Source organism: Alternaria alternata (genome assembly GCF_001642055.1).
Source record: "Alternaria alternata strain SRC1lrK2f unplaced genomic scaffold CC77scaffold_36, whole genome shotgun sequence".
Lineage (NCBI taxonomy): Eukaryota > Fungi > Ascomycota > Dothideomycetes > Pleosporales > Pleosporaceae > Alternaria > Alternaria alternata.
The window spans coordinates 75442-96291 of NW_017306225.1; the positions used below are offsets into that span (position 1 = coordinate 75442).

The 20850-nt window shown below is 50.8% G+C and overlaps 5 protein-coding genes across 5 annotated transcripts; 2 read left to right on the top strand and 3 right to left on the bottom strand.

Annotated features, from left to right (window-relative positions):
• Positions 1–1019: 1019 nt before the first annotated feature.
• CC77DRAFT_1067394 (hypothetical protein) lies at positions 1020–5474 on the bottom strand (the record flags this gene model as incomplete). Its single annotated transcript, XM_018528990.1, has 12 exons — positions 1020–1316; positions 1381–1429; positions 1481–1833; positions 1898–2586; positions 2636–3090; positions 3138–3395; positions 3446–3554; positions 3687–4307; positions 4367–4762; positions 4815–5007; positions 5057–5080; positions 5139–5474. 12 exons carry the CDS (start codon positions 5472–5474, stop codon positions 1020–1022), a joined length of 3780 nt encoding a protein of 1259 aa, XP_018379357.1.
• Positions 5475–5892: 418 nt separating this feature from the next.
• On the top strand, positions 5893–9118 carry CC77DRAFT_1067395 (hypothetical protein; the record flags this gene model as incomplete). Its single annotated transcript, XM_018528991.1, has 10 exons — positions 5893–6351; positions 6402–6793; positions 6839–6946; positions 6997–7214; positions 7265–7295; positions 7341–7534; positions 7588–8473; positions 8559–8895; positions 8946–9044; positions 9095–9118. The coding sequence occupies 10 exons, from the start codon at positions 5893–5895 to the stop codon at positions 9116–9118; spliced, it is 2748 nt and encodes a 915-aa protein (XP_018379358.1).
• A 1042-nt stretch (positions 9119–10160) lies between these two features.
• CC77DRAFT_581553 (hypothetical protein) lies at positions 10161–13397 on the top strand. Its single transcript, XM_018532347.1, has 4 exons — positions 10161–10433; positions 10481–12255; positions 12301–12433; positions 12483–13397. Exons 1-4 carry the CDS (start codon positions 10276–10278, stop codon positions 12937–12939), a joined length of 2523 nt encoding a protein of 840 aa, XP_018379359.1. The 5' UTR covers positions 10161–10275; the 3' UTR covers positions 12940–13397.
• Positions 13398–13454: 57 nt separating this feature from the next.
• Positions 13455–15452, bottom strand: CC77DRAFT_949724 (serine palmitoyltransferas-like protein 2; the record flags this gene model as incomplete). Its single annotated transcript, XM_018535275.1, has 1 exon — positions 13455–15452. The coding sequence occupies one exon, from the start codon at positions 15450–15452 to the stop codon at positions 13455–13457; it is 1998 nt and encodes a 665-aa protein (XP_018379360.1).
• A 2513-nt stretch (positions 15453–17965) lies between these two features.
• On the bottom strand, positions 17966–19751 carry CC77DRAFT_1035946 (homeo protein; the record flags this gene model as incomplete). The annotated part of the gene is made up of 2 exons (XM_018526975.1): positions 17966–19424; positions 19474–19751. 2 exons carry the CDS (start codon positions 19749–19751, stop codon positions 17966–17968), a joined length of 1737 nt encoding a protein of 578 aa, XP_018379361.1.
• Between the last annotated feature and the right edge of the window lie 1099 nt (positions 19752–20850).

The window sequence follows — 20850 nt, forward strand, 5'->3', positions numbered from 1 at the left end:
CCTTTTTGCCATGCTTAATTATCGATCGAAGTGGTCGCCGCAGTGGTCGCGGTGCGCCTAGGTTGCCCTGACTTAAATGATCTAGAGCAGCTGACGCTTTCTTGCTAGTTCGCTTGAAATATAAGCTTGCTGCCATGTTACATCTGGGCTACGCTGGCGCCGAGCCCATTCCGTTACGTCTTCTACCCTGCGGAAAATGACACAGGACCATGCTCGAAAGGACTCCAAAGTCCAAACACCACGTATATTGTGCAAGTAAAACAAAGCCAGCTCATAATGAGCCCTCAACAGCCCTTTGTTCGCCGTTCATGGCATTGCAGTGGATAGCAACAACACATGTGTGCGAGAATCTACTAGGATGAAAATCTAGTATCAAGGTATCCTTATAACAAAATTATTGATACTTAGCCATTCGTCTCCATCAACGAGGTGTTTGCCCTTCCTGAAGGCGCCTTTGCACTTCTTTCAAATAGTCCCAAATCCTAAGGCAGCCGAAGACCAAAGCTCAAGGCTATTTCGAGGCCATCCTTATCGGTTCATACAATGAGTGTGTCCTGCTGTTTCTGATAGTCGTTATCCTTGGAGATTCTCTTTGCGAACATTGCTTGTATCGGGCCCTTCTCGCTCTTAACTACGATGCTCGCAGATTGGTATGTCACGACTCAGTAGCAGATGCCAGTGCCTTTATCAACCCAGTCATTGTTCTTAAGCTCATACATCTTGAAGCGGATCTGTTCATTCGGATATGGCTCAGAGATGGGTGCCGTGAATTGCGGCAGCGTGTCTAAAACCGGCAGTTGTTGGCATAAGAAGATAGATCAAAATTGTTCGTCTCTTTGAAAGCACCATTGGCTTGGTCTAAAGGAGGCCATGGGTCTATAGGAACAACATCTTCGAAATTGCTAGGCGTCGAGATTGCGGCTGTGTTGTCATAGTCAGATAAAGCGATACGTTTTATAATTGCTGGCGCAGCAGTAATGCTCTTAGCATAAATAGGATCGAGCCGCTTAAAATACAAGCTACTCAAGATTGAAGAACGCATCGAGTTGCGACTCGTCCATATTGAAAAGATCTTCGAGGTTGTCTGTATCCATGGTGCCCATCATCTCGTCATCGATTATACTAGACATAGGCGCTGCAGTGGTCATTGGCAAACCATTCATAGGTTCACTCGGTACGGCAGTGTCAAACCAATACTCAGGAGTTAATTCCCAGTAGGGGCTCTCGACACTCGGTGCTCGTGGGTCATTTATACGGTTTAGATCTTGATCGATGTTGATGTTGTAGTTGTTCAGTGTTGGTGAGCTATCGAAGATCTATAGAGGCGGAAGTATGAAGTCAGCAAATGTCTCACATACAGTGTGTACAGCCATAGCTTACCTTCGTCTGGCTCATCGGAGTTTCAGCGTTTTTTGGGTGGCATGTTGATCTACCAATGTTAGTTTAGCTAGTGCCTTGAGCGGAAAGCAAACGCATTTACCTTTCTATAACATCAAGAACGTTTTCACCTTTATGCATCCTCTCTATATGCTGCTTAAAATTGTCTAGACGCGGCCACGTCTTTTTATTGTTTCTGCAGTTCTCTACTGCACATCTATAATATTTCTTGTTGACCTTCGGTTTATTGAGTTGCTGTGCTTCATGCTGTTCATGTTGCTGCATTAGTTGCTGTAGTTGTTGCTGCATTCGTTGGTTCACTTGTTGCTGTGGTTGTTGCTGTGGTTGTTGCTGTGGTTGTTGCTGTGGTTGTTGCTGCCTTGCTGTCGTCATGACGATGAGCTTTTGTTTGATGTCTGAGACGTATTCGTCATTTGTCTTTGAAGACATAAAGGTCTATGGAGGTAGAGGCACGAAATCAGTATGTATCACACATGCATACAGTACAATCATTACTTACCTGTGTCTCGAACTGGAGGGCGGCGCGCAGGGACTCCACTTCCGCGATCTCAGGCTTCAGCAGGCGGTACTGAGTGAAGAACTGAAGGGCCAGCTGACCGCGCTCCTCAGGCGGTGTGCCCTGCTGCCAGCCATGTGGAATCTTACCCTGCTGCTGCTGGACACGATAGTGCTGGACGAAGTGATGGAGTTTCGCAGTGACCTGGTCTTGTTGCAATGACTTTGAAGGACCTTTTGTGAGGCGTTGAGCTTGAGAGCGCGCATCAAGACCTCCTAGAGGACTTGGCTCTGGCGTATGGCCGCTTTGTCCTCGTAAAAGCGTTGCTTTCCGACGCGTGATGCTCTTTGATACGGCTTTTGGCCCCGAGTCGTGGAAGTCTCGGATATGTTTTCTCAAATTCTGTTGAGAGGCGAAAGGCAGGCTATATTTGCAACCGGAGTGCGTGCAGAATAGCGCCGGCTTGTGCGTCATTTCGTGTTGCGTACGAAGATCGTCAGTTGGAAACCCTGCCAACATGCCTGTACATCCAGGAAAGCGACATACGAAGGCGTACGAATGATTAGATGTTTTGAATGCATCGAGTTGTTCTTGTGTGAGCCCAGGAACTGTTACTGCTGAGAGCAGATAATCGATTTGCGTGGCGTATACAAGCTGAACGACGCTGAGAGGCATGGGATCCAGAGGTTCTTCTAAGGTACAAGTTAGCCATCGGTCAGTCTTCCTACAAAAAGAGCTTACGGTAGTCGGCAGGATTTTCGAAGTGCATTTGTTTGGCATTGCGGTATACGACATAAGCACAAAGAAATTTGTAATGATGTTCATAGCGCTCAAGGTATTGCAAACGAGGTTCGAGGGTTTGCGCTGCGAGAATATCTACTTGTAAGTCGTCTGTCGGATCTAAATATCGTGTATACTGGTGGGAATAGATGAAGAAGAAGCTCGCCAAGAAAGCCTCCAATTGCTGGTCCGTGGAACGTGAGACTTCTGCTGCGAAGGCGAGAAGATGGTCCAGCCAATGCTCGTGAACATATGGCTGAAGAGAGTACAAACATCTACCGACATCGACTGCTTTTTGCGTAGCCGGTATGCTTGAATTGGAAAGGTTGAGGCTGAACGTTAGGTAGTTCAGACAAGTGGTGGTAGTACAGCTCTCCGCGTCCCGTAGCGAAATGAAGTTACTTTTCGTGAGGTACCTTGATGCGGTCAGCTAATTCTCCTAGCAGCATATGAAGAAGCTCACTCTTGGACAGTGAAATGGACGAAAGAGATCTGCCCATTGTCATCCGTCTGTATCAGGGGTTTGCAGAGGTCCACAATGTTTGGGGGAAGTTTTGATCTCTCCGATAGTGAGACGGCTCCTGAGGCAAACACGATGGCATCCTGGAGTTCTATGACCCTCAGTGGCCGTTTTGAGCACAGCATCCACTTCAGTATGTTGATGGTCCGCTCTCGCGATTGGGTTGGGTAAAGCATGATTCTGTGTACAATGCGAGAGTAGCTGCGCATGATCAGTATGAAGCTTCAATAGAAGAACTAGCAACTACTCACAAGTCATGTAAGCTGTGTGGCATGTTGGCCACTGCGTTTTCCAAGTCATCAAGATTGTATGCGTCAAACTCTAGTTGTGCTAACACTAGCCGCACCCAGAGGAACATTCCTGGGGATAGTCAGTACATTGTCCGAAATTGAGGTATGTATCATATGATCTCTTCGCACTCGGCCTGGGCTATCCTGTGCAACATATTCGTCGGCACATTGCCATTGCTAAAGGACAGAGAAGCAGACATACCCTGGGACTTTAACACTACATTTCTTTTCACATCATTGAGAACATTGTCAACACCAACAAGGTCCGCAAACCTATCCCGGATGGTTTCTAGGCACTTAGTAGCGTATCGTGTAATGTCGGCTGTCAGCGCATCGCTTTCTTGGTCTAGTGCTAGTGTCGGCCTTTTTGATAACTTCCCAACCAACTCCAGGATGTCCCGACTGACAATAAGAATCTTTGTCGGCGTACAAGCCTGCGTTGGGTTCTCGAGCTGTAGTATTGAAACAAGGACGTCCTTGACGGGGGTGAGATCGCATGGTTTGCCATGTATATCGTATCTGATGCACTCATCAATGCCATCAACCAGAATTCGTGGCATCGCTAGCTGTGGGAGTAGATTCGAAAGAAGTTCTTGGAGACTTCGAATAGAGAGTGGACGGCTCTCAGCAACGAACTCCTCGTACACATAAGTAGCAAGATCAGAGCGTTGCCGAAGGATTTGGGAAACCAAGGTAGCGAGGATAAAAACCACAGGGTCAGGGTATGTACTGCTGACGATGTAGCTGTAAAAGCAGAACAAAACTGTCGACTGTCGAGGTGCACGGAGGAATTGCACTATCTTCGCGCATAGTGTGCTTTTGCCTTGATGTGTTGTTAACTTCGCTTCAATAAATATACTTAGGTTTCTTGAGGCGACTGACCAGACCCAGGCTTGCCTTTCAGCCATAAAATCGGTCCACCCCGTCCATTCTGAAGCCACTGTCTCATACGTTGATTTTTCAGAATCCAGTCAGTTGTACCGTCGCAGCAGTCATTGATGATTCTGTGAAGCAGATTATCTTGGTAAGCCTGACCACAATGAGGAACTGTCTCGAGACCCAGCCAAGCAAGCGCTGCTGTAAGCTGTGCTGTTGACCGATCCTTCTCGGTCTTTGCTACCGTCTGGAGTGCTTCTCTGCGCCATTGCATGGTCTCCGATACGAGGTATGCATTTGCTTCTTGGTCAACCAACGTGGCGTGCTTTGCGAGACTATCCAAGATGCAGTTGAACCTGCTTCCAAATTGGCCCCAGGACGATTTGAAGAAACAGATCCAGCCTAAAGCTAGTCAGAGGAGTGAAGCGCGTGTACCATAGACAAGGGAGATTACCGTTGCGCCTAAATAGCTTATATGCATGCTCGTGGAACGTTAGGATATCACTGTAGACGACTGCAAGTGCTTGCTGAAAGTCAGGCTTATCTTGCAAAGCGGTTCCTAGCCGATCGAATCGAGGTAGCATCGCTGCGATTTGACTGTATGCTGCTAGTAGCTTTTCAAAAGCGCTGATATGGTCCGTAGCGAGCTAGAACTTGTGAGTAACATTGCGGACGTGGACGCCGAATGGTTCTAACCTGCATCATCAATTTGATGGGTGCCTTCAAGAAACCAATGGTCAACACAATCCATGCTAGAAGGCTTGATGTCACAACTCACCCATATCCAGCTCAAGAAAGGTGTGCCGTTGCAGAGCACCTCGATAACTTTGGAGTACGCTTCAAGGCCATCCAGAAACGGCTCCAAGCGCTTCATGTTCCGCATGCACTGTCGCGCAGCAAGCTGACGCTCAACCTCTTTCGCAGCATCGCGTACATCGCGCAGTGTGGTGTTGCTGAACTCACGATCATCAGTGCGTGAGTATCGCTGTACCGTCTTTTCGAGGCTATCGAAGCTCTCTTGGAAGGTTCTCCGCGCCTGGGGCGTGAGTGTGGTAGGCCTCGAGGTGGTGGGCAGGCTAGGTTTCGGGGCCCCGCACAAACGCGTTCCCGCCATCGATCGCGACGCGTGAACACAGTGACAACAGAGCGAGAGATTGTGGTCAACTACACAAGAAAGGAGCACGCTGATAGAAGATGTGCGCGCATCACAGCACATATTAGGCGCACTTACCGGCGACTCGCGAGGCAGAGCCGCTGCGTATGACGCGCAGCTAATGCGTGCTGCAGCTGCCAGCACAGCCGCCACAATGGCCACACTCAGCCTTCCTCGTCGCGACAACATTTGCTCTCCGCATCCATGTAGGATCTTTGTCGTATTCCCGCTTCACCATCTTTCTTGTCGCGTGATGAGCACATCTCGATTCGAATCCGGCCGGCTGCATCGTACCCGTTCAACTACACAACAGCAGTGCCTGGGTTAAGTATTGCTGCCGTACCACGATAGCACAGCCCACCAACCTAGGTGGGACATCATGTCTCACGACGAATTCGAACAACGAGCTTTCAAACGGCGTCGACTCAGTAACGAATCTTTCATATCTGGAATCGAAGGCTGCCAGCGTCGCCATAATCCATATGGATGTAGCTCAATCGAGACCTGGGGAACTCCAGCATCAGTAGCAAACGGCGTCTCAACCCAATATGAAGAATTCGACAATTCGAGAGAAGTAGCCGTTGGACTTAACGATGTCTCATTCAGTTGGCAATACCAGTGCACTTCTTTGCATGCATCAGCTTTACCGCAAACATTGGCACGCACCACAGAGGTATCGTTACCAAGTTACTCGGTAAATCATGAGCACTTGCTTTGTCGAGATGCGCAGCCTAGCAAGTCCCCACCAGCGATATCCGATCCAGGAGTCGTAGGCGCATTCCCATCAGATGTCGCTGTTATCAGTGACGAAGAGGCCATGCCCGTATGCTTTGGTATGGTAAGTCAAATCTCAATCTCTGGTGTTCTCTATCGCTGACTTTGAGATAGATCAAGGACTTGCATGCCGAGGTACAATCATCTCACTTCTCGGATTCTCTCACTGGCTGCGTATCCATGGGCTTTTTACCACCCAACCAGTTGATTTATAAAGAGACTTGTATTGGGCGCTTCGACGATAGAAGCGCGGAAATACTTTGTGTTATCTGTGAAGATCCCCTGGTCGAGTTACAGTTAATGCTGACACGCGTAAAGCGTCTTCATCAGCGAGGGAGTCTACCATCATTATCAGCTATCCTATATGGCCCCAAATGGCTTTCCGAGGATATAGGTGCTTTCTGTCAGGACTCTGAGATCTATCTGCAGGATCCCCTAGGTTGTGATCGAGACGTACTATACTGCAACCCTCATCGTATTTCCTCAGACCAGGATGTTTGCTGTAAGTTATAATGTCGCATCGTACGACGCATCTTGTTAACGCAGAACAGGCATCAGCGGCAGGCCTTGTTCTTCATGGTCAAGCGGGAGATGGGGTGGGCTCTCGAAGATGGAGCTTGCGATGTGTGGACGAGGCTCACTCGCGACACATCTGCTTTGTAAGAGCGGTCGCCAGTACAGCAGGATCTGGCTGACAGTATGCAAACAGATGTCGCAACAATATCACTGGTGATGTGCGAACAAACCAGCCTTATTCCTTCAAGGGTGGCATACTGGCGGACACGATGGGGCTAGGGAAATCTCTCAGCATGATTGCTTTACTCGCACATGGCATTGACTCATTGAACGAGGGGGGAATGTTTACCAGACCAACTTTTACAAGTCGTCGCGATGTCGACACGACGTTACTTGTTGTCCCACCTTCTCGTAAGTCATTGCGGAATATGTGTTAATCTCGAGCACACTAACAGCGGAAGTTTTGCAAACATGGGAAGAACAACTACAACAGTAAGTCGAATCACAGCGTAAACAACCACACGACTAATGTGTTAGACATTTACGCGATGTTACTTTGCTGAGAATAAGACGACATCATGGCCCCAGCCGGATCACGACTATCGAGGAAGCTCACTCCTACCGTTTGGTCTTGACGACTTATCAGACAGTGGAAACGGAGTGGAGGGAACAATCTTCAGCAGCGTCACCTCTCTTCTCGATCAATTGGCGGCGCATCATTCTAGATGAAGGTATGTGGAAAAGCACCCAAGAAGGCTACATGGGTCGCAACTAAGAATCTCAGCACACTACATCAGCAACCACCAAAGCAATACATGCAAAGCTATATGCAGTCTTGAAGCTCAGGCGCGTTGGGCTGTGACTGGTACGCCGCTGCAAAACAGGCTCGGAGACGTTGCGACGTTATGCCAATTTCTACGCGTTCATCCATATGACGATCGAGAGACATTCAACAAAGACATCATCGATCCCTGGAAGGCCGGTGATAACAACACTGCTATCTCTCGGCTGAAGCGGCTTCTTCAGTGTATTCTCCTACGGCGCAGCAAGGGATCTGTTCAGTTGCCGGAAAGAACCGACCTGAGACATACACTGCAGCTTGGCGAAGAAGAGCGACAGCATTACGCAACAGCAGAGAACAACGTTGCGAGATCGATCGATGCGGTACTAGGTGCGAACACCAACACCACGTTTAACGTCACTAGTATCATTCAACAGATCAACGAGCTTCGCCTGATCTGCAATCTCGGTACCTATCGCAAACCACCCAAGCCAGTTTCACTTGCCAAAAACAACACTTGGGATACACGTGTAGCTCAGAGAGCTTTGAACGCTCTCACAGCGACGAATGGCATATGTTGCAAAAGTTGCGGCGAGATACAGGATGGTACAAGATACGACAACAGCTTCGGTACAAACCTCTACGCAACCCGACTTTGGCTATTCTCCTGCTTCAGCATCGCCTGTGAGAGTTGCATGACACGAAATCCGTCGACTCGCTGTAGCTGCGTGTGTCAATGTCCTGTTGCTCTTGTCACACATGCGCCTGGGACGATGGATTCAGGAGCCTCATCTCCCGTCGAGTGGCCTTCTGACTCAGAAGAAGTCTTACCCACCAAGGTCAACGCACTCGTCGATGATCTGCTCAAACAAACGCCAGGAACTAAGAGGTTAGTTCTTCTATCAATCATCCTAAACCCGGCTTGCAGCACCATATCGGCCTTCGATCACATCGCATGCTGACTTATCTTGTAGCATCGTCTTCACATTTTGGTCGTCAACGTTGGACCTCATCGAGAAGGGGCTATCGCGGGCTCCAATAACTTTTACACGCTACGATGGTAACACGACGCCTACCAATCGGTCTGTAGCATTGAACAACTTTCGTCGAAATCCAGACATCTCCGTCATCCTCATGACCATTTCATGTGCTGCTGTCGGGCTGAACATCACTGCGGCAACACGCGCCTACATCATGGAGCCTCAGTGGAATCCTACGGTTGAGGAGCAGGCATTAGCGCGCGTTCATCGCATGGGTCAGACGAAAGAGGTGACCACAATCCGTTATGTCATGGCCGACACTTTTGAAGAGGTACGTGAACGATCTTGGGGTAGTTGGAGCTATTCGCTAATGCCAAGTAGAGGGTCATAGAAACGCAGCAGCGAAAGAGGGAGCTTGCGGAGCTGTTGCTATCGACTGAGCCACATGCAGAATCGGAACATAGTCTTGATCGACTGCGCGTAAGTCATACAAACTTGGAGAGGCAGAGACAGCACTGATACATGCCAAGTATTTCCGGTCTTTGCTCAAATGATTGTTCGATGAATCAATCTAGGTGGCAGCGAATCTAGCAAAACGTTCTCCACCCGTGTATATCGTGTTCGTGTTGTGCCAAAGCTGCTCCAACTGTACCGATTAGTAAGGGGATGCTTTCATGACCGGCATGAAAGAAGGAGAGCTAGTCTTTTGAGCGACACGTTGACTTTCTTTTTCACGATCGCAGTGTGTGTCGCGTGCCGTGAATCCCTTCCCCCAATGTCGTGCGTTTTAGCGTGTCGCGCTAATGAGTACGTTGTCAGCCGCATCCATGGATCTGCCGTCTGCCCCCTCCATCCCTCTCCACATTAGCCAGCATCCTCACTTTCATACATGATGGGCACCCATCTGATCGCTGGCAGCGCAATGACCAGCGCAAAACAACAGTCAGGCAACAGTCAGACCTAAAGACGACATGCTTCTCTTCTTGGCTGCGCCTCCATGGCCGAAGCCGTGGCTTCTCGCCTAGCGTTCAAGCATGGCTTGGGGCTGATGTGCGGAACCTGCCATGCTTGCTGCGAAAGCGCTCTAGGTCCTCCAAACCCCATGCGTGCGAGTGGTAGAATCGGGCTATGGCGTCTATCTATGGCTTCGTTCAACCAGTAGAAGTCATCAAGGCTGTCGCGCGATCGATTAGAGGCTTGTTTTTCGTTCTCAGCTCAAGAGGCTGTTCACTCCAGTTCTGTCGAACGAGAGAGATTGCAATTACAAGAAGCTGCCATTCACCATCTGCTGATCAATCGTCTCCTGTTCATCTCTTTATATACTGTATTTCCGCATATTCTTTAGTAATCACGTTGGTGCCAGAGAAGACCATTCGTGCGCAAAAGAAATCCTTCAGCTATGGCTTTTGGCTTTTCTGTGGGTGACTTTGTCATGCTTGCGGAGAGGGCTTTTCGGGCAAGCAATTCCGGTTGTTCACCAAAGTATCACGTCACTGATTCAACTACCTCTAGATATATAACCAATTCAATGAGGCTCCTAGCGAATACGCGGATCTCACAGCACACGTGCGACACCTCCGCGATATACTCGACGATACGAAGACATTCCTCGTTGAGGCGGAGCGACAAGGACATATACCGCAAAGCCAGACGCGATTAGCCTCGTTGCAAGCAAGGCACGATGGCTGCAGCACCACACTAGACGAGGTCGATGATTTTCTTTAAAAAATATAAGAAAGTGGAAACTGAGAAGGGTAGGCGGCGAATAATAAGTTTGGCAAAGTTCATCATGTCGGACGCGAAAATACTGGCGAAGAAGCTTGAGGGCGAAGCATCTTCTCTTCAACTACGGCTAACTAGCCTGACGAGGTAAGCATTTGATCTGCTATGATAGCTATGAGCTAACACACGTATAGTCTGTCCGTACTAAACGTCCGAGATGCTTTGACCAACATCGCAGAAGATTATCGGACCGGTGTGCGAGAGCCGACTGTCATTTCGCGAGCCCTGGTTGAGAACGAACCCATCGACAGGCAGGAATTGCTCGAGCAGATCAGTCAAGACCTTGAAGACAGTAACATACATCCCGATTCGATTAGCCTGAACATGTCCTTTGTAGACGAGTGGCTATCCCAAGCTATAAGCAGTGGTACTCTGGAGGAAGGTTCTACTGCGCCACTCCTACCGCTGCCAACTAGGGCTAGAGAGAACAAGATATCCTCAGTTTCAGACACGCAACATTCAGCCGTCGAGAACAGCGGGAGTCGTGCATCTGCGTCTCAGGGCTCGGCGCCACCGCCTGAGGCAGCACAGGTCGCTTACAAAGAGAACGTTCCGTGTGACGACGGGGACCTATATGCTGATATAGATCAGGCTACTACGAGGCCAGACGATAGCATAACCGTGCTAAATGGAGGTATCGCGCTTCAAGAAGCACGCTCCCGCGCCAACAGCACTGCCTCAAGTGCTAGTAAGCCGGACGACTGGCATCCTTACGACCGGCCTGAGCCAACATATGTCCGGAACAAACTACAGCCTCTCTTGATCGCTGAACCAACACCAGATCCGTTGTCTGCAGATTCTATCCACGCTATTATGCGAGCTTTCCATCAAGCTGACTACCGCGACGAAGGTTCCCTTACGCGACATACGGTACTGTTTCATTTGCGCGACGTATTGAAGGATGCTCCATGGATAACCTACTCAGATGACTTCGAAAGCATGGTCCTGCGATTTGATGCTAACCACGATGGATACTTTGGTAAGAACGAGTTCCTGTCTCTCATCCAGAACTTGATGAGATATACATCGCAAGCAAGAGAAACTCGGGTCGCAAACGACTTCGCGGCTGTGGTAAGCCAAGCAAGAGCCGACTGGGTAGACAGAAGAGCAGCGGCGCCCTTACCTTTTCTACATTGGGGTTTCGCAAAAGCGCCTGGGGGTAAAGAAGGTTACTTCGATACAATCCTTCAAAATCCTGTCAAGGATGCGCCGTATGATACATGTCTATCGGCCTTCAGCCATCTCGCGTGGGAGGCGAAAGAGTGCGTTAGCAGGATCAGCGATTTCGAGACAGAGTGGATCGGCAAGGTGCCGAAGACTCTACAAGATGAGTATCTCGTTCCACTTCGGAGAGTCCAGCGGGTCGCAATAACTTTCACCCTTCTCGAGAATAAGTCGTCACCTCACGAACGCTCCGACCTGGATAAGTTTCTTGACTGCTCTCGTCTTTCTGCTTATTTACATGACGTAACAGACGACCCAGAAATTGATCGAACGTCGTCTCTCCTTGTTGCGGCCAAAAGCATATGCAAAATCATCCTTGACAACGTCCTCGGCTTTACATTCACGCTAAAAAGCGCGGAGAAGCTAAGAACATCGAATTACAATAATTTCGGCGAGTTCAAATCTTGGTGGGATCGAAATCGAATGACTTGGCGATCGAACAAGATCGTTATTGAGTCGGCAAAATGGAACGTTGTCGAGGATGCTGTCAACCAATACAGTAAGGCAGGGATCAATAAACTTGTCGTCATCCGAGCCCACAAGTTCATAACGATATTCAGAAGACGCGAAATCGAGAAAGCAATGCGGCGGAAGAAGAGGTTTACTGAAGAGACGCCATGGGAAGGTCACATCGAACAAGCGGTCATATCCGGTTTGAACCAAAACTGGATCAGCAAGACGATTGGTATGTGGTACGCTCATGTTACAGGCACAAAAGCTCATCTCGCAGGCCCCAGCAAGATCTTCTTGAAAATCTCCATCTACGATGATCAAACATTGTATCATGCGAATCAAGAAATGTTCACTACACCTCAGAAGCGTGCAGCGGAGCACAGTTGGCGTTTGGGGCCGGAATCGAATATGTACGTTATGACATCCTTACATCTTCAGCACATTCTGACACAGTTGTAGACGGCTACTACCCGCATCCCGTGTTGAGGTCTCTGTGTTGACCTTAGACCTCAAAAGACCAGGTGGAAGAGCAGATGGGACACTCATGTACAGATCTGGCGCAACTATGATATCTCGCTTAAACTTCATGGCTAGGACTGCGGACGTTGGTGTTCGCCGCATCACCGGCACATTATATCCAGTCCAAGGTTCCTTTTCCGACATCGACTACGAGAAGAAGTCGGCGTGTGCTTTTGATATCGAAATACACATGAAGGACAGTCCTGAATTCATGGAGAGAATCAACTCGCTCGAGGCGAAAGATTGGCGCCCCCTGCTGCTCGAGCATCTACCGGGTGATACTGATCCTAAGGAGTATCACGTGTATACTGATCCTGAGGAGTATCACATGTATACTGACGCTTATCGTGACAAGGTTTTGAAGAAGCGTATAGACAGCGTTGGCAACGGGACGTAATGCGGTACGATTGAGGCTATCGTGAGGTGCGTACGGGAGGTCTAAAAAAAGCTCTAAGTACGAGCCGTACCCGTAGTACAGCCGATCTATAGGAAGTTACCCGACTGCATCTCATCTCTTCATCATAGTATTACAATTACCACCCACTACACTCTAAATCTCACGTATAAACCAACTTGACAAGACACACTTGACCGCGTGTTTCGACGCCTCAGTAACTCTAATAGCACATCCGCCTCAACAACACCAACAAACCACGTCTTACAGGAGCCAATCACGTTATAACCAAAATAAGACATCTCAACAACGTTAAAAAAGTTTATAAGTGTTTAAAAAAGGGACGAACAGCGAGGGTATTGAATATGATACATCGTAACAGAGAAGAAGACGAAGAAGGAGACGAAGATGCCGGCGCCAAAATGCTCCAGAAAGAAAGAAGAATGCTACAAAGACATGACGACAATAAAAACAAGGGAACAGTAACAAGATAAAAAAGGTTGTCAAACAACCGTTTTTTACCTCAACTGCCCTTGCACATCATCAACAGTCCTCTTGAGCACATCTTCAATCTTCCACCTCGGCGCCTTAACCTCCTCCTTCTCACCCTTCTTCTTCTCAACCACCATACCATTGCCCACCTCCTCAGGCTCCAATCCACCCGCCACACCACTCGAGAACTTGAGTTGCAGCAGCTCACCCACCTGATCGCACGCCGTCAGCATCCTGTCCAAATCATCCTTTGTATGCGCAGCCGAGACACAGAACCTGGCTCTCGAGCTGACAAGCGGGGTAGCCGGGTATCCGACTACTACGACCGAAATCTTGCGCTTGAGCATCTCGTGAGAAAAGGCGGGCATCTTGGCTGGGTTGTACAGCATAACGGGGATAATGGGACTGTCGTCGTGGCCGTAAACGATGAAACCGAGACGCTTCAAGCCGAGACGCAGATACCTCGAGTTGAAGCACAGGCGCTGGAGTCGCTCTTCGCCCTGGCCGGGTACAATGGATCCGTCGATGATGCGAAGGGCCGAGGAGATTTGCATGAGCACAGGAGGAGCAGGCGATTCCGCGAACAGCATAGCGGCGTTGGAAGTACGCAGTTTATCGATGATGGGCTTCTCAGCGGCGATGTAACCACCGTTTGCGCCGAAAGATTTTGTCAGGGTACCCATGAGGATATCGACTTCCGATGGGTCAATGCCGAAGTAATCGCATACACCACGTCCGCGGGGACCGACACCACCAACAGAGTGCGCTTCGTCGACGAAGAGGTTGAACTTGTACTTGTGCTTTAGGGAGATGATGCCAGGGAGATTGCACATGGTGCCTTCCATAGAGTACAGGCCCTCAACAGCAACGAGAATCTTCTTCCAGGGACGGTGAGTGCGGGGTTGGCCTTGGGAGATGGCTTCGCGGAGCTTGCGTTCCAGATCGCGCATGTCGTTGTGCTTGAACATGGTGACCATGGCGCCGGAGAGACGGGCACCGAAGCGGATGGAGGAGTGGTTGAGCTCGTCGGAGATCATGAGGCAGCCCTTTCCGACGATGGTGGGGAAGGTGGTGGCGTTGGTAACGAAACCCATTGAGAAGACCATGGAGGCGGGCTTGCCGACGAACTTGGCGATGAGGTCCTCGACTTCGACAGTGAGGTCTGAGGTACCGCTGTCGGAACGGGGGCTGGCCATGGAGATGCCGTATTTGCGGATGGTGGCTTCGGCGGCGTCGGCACAGGGGCCTTCAGATTGAGCGAATCCGAGGTAGTTGTAGGAGCTCATGTTGAGGGTTTCAGTCGTGGTGCCGAGCATCTTGAAGGTGTTGTTTCCGTCATCTGACTTGCGATCAAGCACGGTAATGAAGCGTCCCGGGACGCCAGTCGTGGGTCGGGAGAAGCAGTCGTTGATGCGCATCTTCAACCGCCGTGTGTAGAAGTTGTCAAAGTCGCTGTTGAGGGGCGCATATCCGTCCTTCTCCTGCAAATGGCTGTAGTGTTGCTTCCTGAAGCGCTTGCCGAAGAAGTCGCGAACATGTCCGAATACTATTAGGATTAAGTAGCTGATGTATGTAGTGAAAAGGAAATAATATGGCGGCTCGTCCTCGATGGGGTCGCCGAACTCGCCCTCGAACTTGCTCAGGTAGCGGTGCTTCTGAGAGCCGAGGGGACCGAACTGTGCGTGGGCGCGGGCAAGACGGCGCTGCTCTTCTGGCGAAGGCGGCTGGAAGAGCGTCTTGGGCTCGGTGGGCATCTTCTCGCCAGTCGCCGTGGTCAGGTTGATGGTCGGGAGGGAGATTTGCGAGGGCGAGGGGTTGTTGAGAAGGGCCTGTTGCTGGGCGACAAAGGCTTCACGCAGGACAGCAGCGTCCGTCTTTGATCTGGGCGAGCCGCCGAAGAGCGATGTGAACTTGTTGCCCTTTGCGAAGGATGCTCGACGCGCAGAGTCGCGCTTCTCGCTAGAAGGATCGAGGGGGGGAGCAGGGGCGGTGGATGCGAACGGGTTGATGCTTCGAACAGGCATTGCAGCAATGGGACACCCCAATGGCGCTATGGGTATTAAATTACGGGGATTGAAGGAGTCGTGAGCGAGTCGTCGCAGTCACGTCGAGTCGCTGCTGGCGGTGAAGAAAGCACGAGTGTCGGCCGTGGGAAACGCTAGACGAGAAAGGGATCAGCAGGCGACTCCAAGGGAGGATTGGCAGGGTGTCGGCGAGCAACGGCTGTGCATGGGCTGGGAGAAGAGAGGAAGTGTGGTTGAGTCTTATGAGTGCTGATGCGCTCATGCACTCGGTCTTCGGTGGACAAAGACCGGGGCGGCAGTGCCGGATAGCGTGCTTGGTGGTCAAGCAAGCTCCAAGGAACGGGATTGGGCGGAAGGTGCAACGGGAAGACGTACGTGATGTGCAAACAGTAGCAAAAGCCTGGGGCAAGACGACAATGATGATGGTGATATGATGCTCGTCAGGCTGGTGTAGCGTGAATGCTTGGGTCGTCGCAACGCTTTTCGTGTTCCTGAGTGGCGCGGCCGTTTGCTACAAAGCACCAAGCACCAAGCTTCCAAGCCACCGTCTATCGTGACGTAGAGATGGAGACTGACGGGCGGTAATGAACGACAAGATGTAGGTGCAGGAGAAGAAAAGCCTTGGAGCTTGCAACTCGACTTATCAGCGCCGTTGGCAAGGCAAGGGGGAATTGAGGATCCCTTGTCCTTCTCGCTCTCTCGCACCTCTGCTGCGCGAAACGACAGGCGGCCTTTGGTTGGCCCGACGAAATGAGCAGCCCCATCTGCCCGTTCCGCACCACGCCCAAGCGGGCCTCAAGTCAGGGGAACACGATGCTGATCGCTGCCACATCCCGAGCATCGCAAGCCTTGCCGGTCTAGCACACGACCCGCTGCTCGTCCGAGGGCTGCGAAAAAAAAGCCTTGCAAGGCTATAAGTCAGGCCATAAAGTCTAGAGCTTGGCCTTCGATTTTCCCGCAACGGTGCGATCACGCGTCGGAGAGCCGCACGTCATCGACTACAGCAAATCATAACAAAATTTCAATCGTGAGCCTGACATAATCATGGTCGCCGCATGCTTTGTCAGTCTGTCAGTCTGTCAGCTCATGCCTTTCTTACTCGCCCGTCCATGTGTTCTTGGCACAACCCTGTAGCTTGTAACCGGTCGCAGACACTACTCACACCACACCACATCATGCATAATCGACAATCTTATCGCATTGCTATTTCCTTTTCCAGCTTCACCTCTACCATACTACTGCGCTAGTAGCACATAAGCACATACTCCCTTATAACTCAAGACTCATGCTGCTGCCCAAAGTGTTTTCCGTAATCACCCCGCGACAGTTTCACTCCATGGGAAGAGCCTGTGTAGCAGTAAAATAACACGTTACAGCCTTTTCGTAGACGATGGCATGTGATTGGCCGACCCAAGTTTGCAATCAGACAGACCGATCCTGTGGAGGACTCGACGGGTTGGCCCGAAAGCTACCTTCATTAATGCGCTGTCAAATGGGCTGTATAGGCTGCCTGTTAGTGTAGCAAAATTGGGCAAATTGCGATGTGACTTTCATCTCGTAACCCGGGATACGAGACCAGTTTGTCCATCGTAATTTCACTTTGGTATAACATGGCACTTCCCCGCAGCTGCTCTAGCTTGACTTTACACTCTGGACTACACATGCTGCCAAAGTCAAATGCTAGACTGCATTCATCATGATGGATGCTATCCCCAGGTTTGTTCAAGTAATGTAATATATTTGTTTACTGATCTTGAAAGATACAGTTTTCTTTACCGGAGATCCCCTTGGAAAGGCTACAACTGTCAAGCACGCACAGCGGCTATGTAATCCACAACAACCCCCGCAGCACAAGAATCTCCTCAAAAGGTGGCAATCCTCTCTCTCTCTCTCTCTCCATCCTACCAAAAGGGATCCGACAAGAAAATTCCGAACATCCGAGACGCACGCAACAAATGAAACAATGGCTAGCTCGCAACACGAAAAGGAAAAGATGAACAATGATCAAACGAGAAACCAAGAAATAAGAGACGACCTGCATGTGACTGCCAACGTCTTGTTGTTGCCAACACCAATCAAGCGCAGGTTCCACCAGTCCGCCATTTCTCTCTTGTATAAATGTATCCCAGCCCTAGCCAATTCCTTAGCAACGCCAATATCAATAACCAATCCCTGTATGGTGTGTGGTCGTTCGATGTGCGTTACGAAGAAGAGATGAGTTGCCGGGGTGCGAGGTAATAGTAGTAGAAGGGGGTGCGTCCTACGAGCGACAGGAAAACCCCAGTGCTGAAGCCCAAGTCGCTACCTGTCCAACGATTTGAAACCAATATGTGAGAGGGAAGATGTCAACGACCACATTAAGTATGAGCGCGAAAAATGGAGAGCGAGAGCAACCCGGCGACTGTCTCAAGTTGCAGGGTGTCTGTCCAGCTTCCTCGTAAAAAAGCATCCGCGACCGGGTATAAGAGCAAGCAAAAGCAGAATTGACAATAGACACTAAGTATGCAAACTGCTCATTGCATCTGGTGATGCTCCGGTGACAGGCTGGATGGGTCTAGCGTGCCAAACGACACCAGATTCGACATGTCAAGGTCATCCCCATTGTCCTCCAGTAACGGCGACCGGAAGGGCATGTTGAGATTTTGCTTGGCGTACATGTCGGTCATCTGCAGGGCCTCGTCCGACATGCCGTTGTCATGCGACATTTGGTACACATCGTTGTGGTTGTCACGACCGAAAGAGCCCAGTGGTGGTGATTGGTTAGCGATGATGGGGTCGGGGTGGCTCATTGCCGGCATGGGTGAGTGGTGAGACGCCGAATGTGGTGGCGGGCCCATTGGTGTATGTACATAAGGTGGGATGTTGTACTGGCCGTAGTTGGATGCAGGAATGTTGTCATTTGATGGACCTGACGTGAAAAATGAAGGAGTGCCGTACTCGGATGGTGAGTTGGTCGTTGTGGCCGACATGGGGTACTGTCGGTAGTCCATGCCGTAGCCTGCTGAAGTGTCGATACTCAGGTGAGGACCAATGGGACCTGCACTTTGCGGTTGTGGTGCAAAGATCTCTGGGTTAGGCACGTACGGCGACGGCTCTTGTTGGATAAGGAATGATGGCATCGGGTTGCGAAGCATCGAAAAGTCCATCGCAACAGGAACCGAGCGACTTCGCTGGCGCTTGTGACCACGCGGTTGAAAGGGAGCAGGCGCAAGATGTGTCTCCTGAAACATACCCATGTGGTGAGGGTGTTGAAGATGGTTTGGTTGGGAAGCGGGCCGGTGGTTGATGGGCGAGACCGGTGCCGAGACGGCAAATGTGTTTGGGTCGTACATGTTGTGTCGGTTCTGAAACGACTCCAGTGAGACAAGTTTCGCCAACTGTCCGCTCAGCACCTTCGGGTGGCCACCCAAGTGGTGCAACATGATGTTTGACGCTTGCTGGTCCTCTGTAAAGTCGCCGCACTGGAAGAATCCACCCGAACCTGATGAGTCCATGAAAAAGTTCGGTGGTCGGTTGAGCTCAACAATCAGCCCTCCTGGGCGTTGCGAAGCACCCTCGGCATTCGCGGTCATGTCACCGTTCTCCAGTGAGATGTTCTTGATGTATGAGAATGGGTACTCAATCTTGTAGCCCGCAGAGTCGTTGTTGATGTAGTACGTGATGCAGCACTTCTCAGGCGAGTAGAAGACTACAAGGTCCATGGCGCTTTGTCCGACTCTTCTCCAGCTACCGATGCTGAGGGAGCGGCAGGCAAAGTGGTGAATGACAACCTTGGAGTTGTTGGCGTCTGTGTTGAGAAGCATGCCACTTCCGTATGGCATACCACCTGCTCGGCCTAGGAAGCTAGTACCAATTGACTTGCCAGACTCCATGGCCTGTAGGGCGAGGTATCGTCGCATTGACTCTGGGATGTCATTGCAGTCGTCACCGTTCTCGATGCTCTTCTTGGCAATGTTCTTGATCTTGGCACGTCTATGCGATTGTCAGTACTGCGCGTCAGCATGCTGCTCGGTATTCCTACCTGTTCTGGAACCAGATCTGGACTGAGCGCTCGGTCATGTTGATTTCCGAGGCTATTCTTTCGCGAGTAGCAGCAGTGGGTGTGGGGTTCTTGTTGAACTCCACTTCAAGGGTCACCAGTTGGTCTTGGGTAGCCCTCTGTCTCTTCTGGTTGCGCTGCTGCTGGGTGAGGGTGCTTTTACGGGGAGGTCGGCGCGGGGCAGAGCCCTGCGTCGGTGTCGAGGATCCCGCCGGTGGGGATGGGGTCGGCGAGACCATTGCGTCGTCGTTTGACTGCATGCTGGGTGGTAGGTGTAATCGGAGCGCGGGAGTTGACTCGATTCGAAGTGGGGTGGAAGATATAGAGGGAGCAATCGAGCTGACACCTCTGTCTATCTAGATTCGTAAAGTGTCGTGAAGTAATGGTCCAAGCAATGCTGGTGGGTGAAGATGATAAAGCTATGCGAAGCTTGTAAGAGTTCAAGATCACGGGAAATGATTCCACGTGTGTATGGAACTCGAGACACCGTCCAGGCGCGTGTGAAGTGTGAAGGGAGCTGCTGACCGGGGAGCAGATGGATCGTCCGAGAGCGAATCCAAGTCGAGAAAGAGTGAAGGAGGTGGTGCTAGGGAGCGGACGGACAAAGCCTAAAGGAGGGTTGTGAAGAAAGGAACGTGGGCAAAGGCCGAAAGGAGTGGCGGCACTTCGCAGAAGTCGACAGAGAAAGAGAAAGTGAGTTCTACCACACCGACAGCAAAGGTGACGATAGGGAATCCGGATAGAGGAGCTGGGCCTTGGATGTAAATGAGCGACCGTGGTTTAGAAAGGGGAGATTAAGGGAAGGGGCATTGAAGCCGGGGGGAAGGTGCGCGCCGGCTAGTGTGGGCTGGGCAGAGCGCCTAGTGGCCCAAGTTTCCGCCCAGAGACAGTTTTAGCCCAACGCTCAACGCCAGCCCTGGAGGCGCGAGACCAGTGGTGACGCACCAAAACGCTTATGTTCTGAAGCAAACCATGCTCGTAGCACTTTGACCGGATGCTCCTCCGCTCTACACAACAGCCACGACAGCCGCCTCTGGTGCGAATGTCTTCTGCCCGCCCGCAACGCGCGCTGCCCGCAATAGCTCCGATCAGGGGGCTAGCTGCTAGGAGCTGCGAGGTACGTCGGAGTCGCGCCACTAGAGACGTGACGACCGGGGTTGAGGACAGGCTCTGTTCCAAGACTCAGGAGACTTGCGCCCATAGGGCAATCCTTGCCGCGAGGCTCGCCGATACAACAACACGCATCGCGATACCTGTCAGAAAAAAGCGTGCATGAAGTTCGCTCGCTATTCGAAAAGACCGCGACTACGTAGTGCTCACGGTCCGCTTTAGCGTGTTCCGACAGGTACCCAAACAACG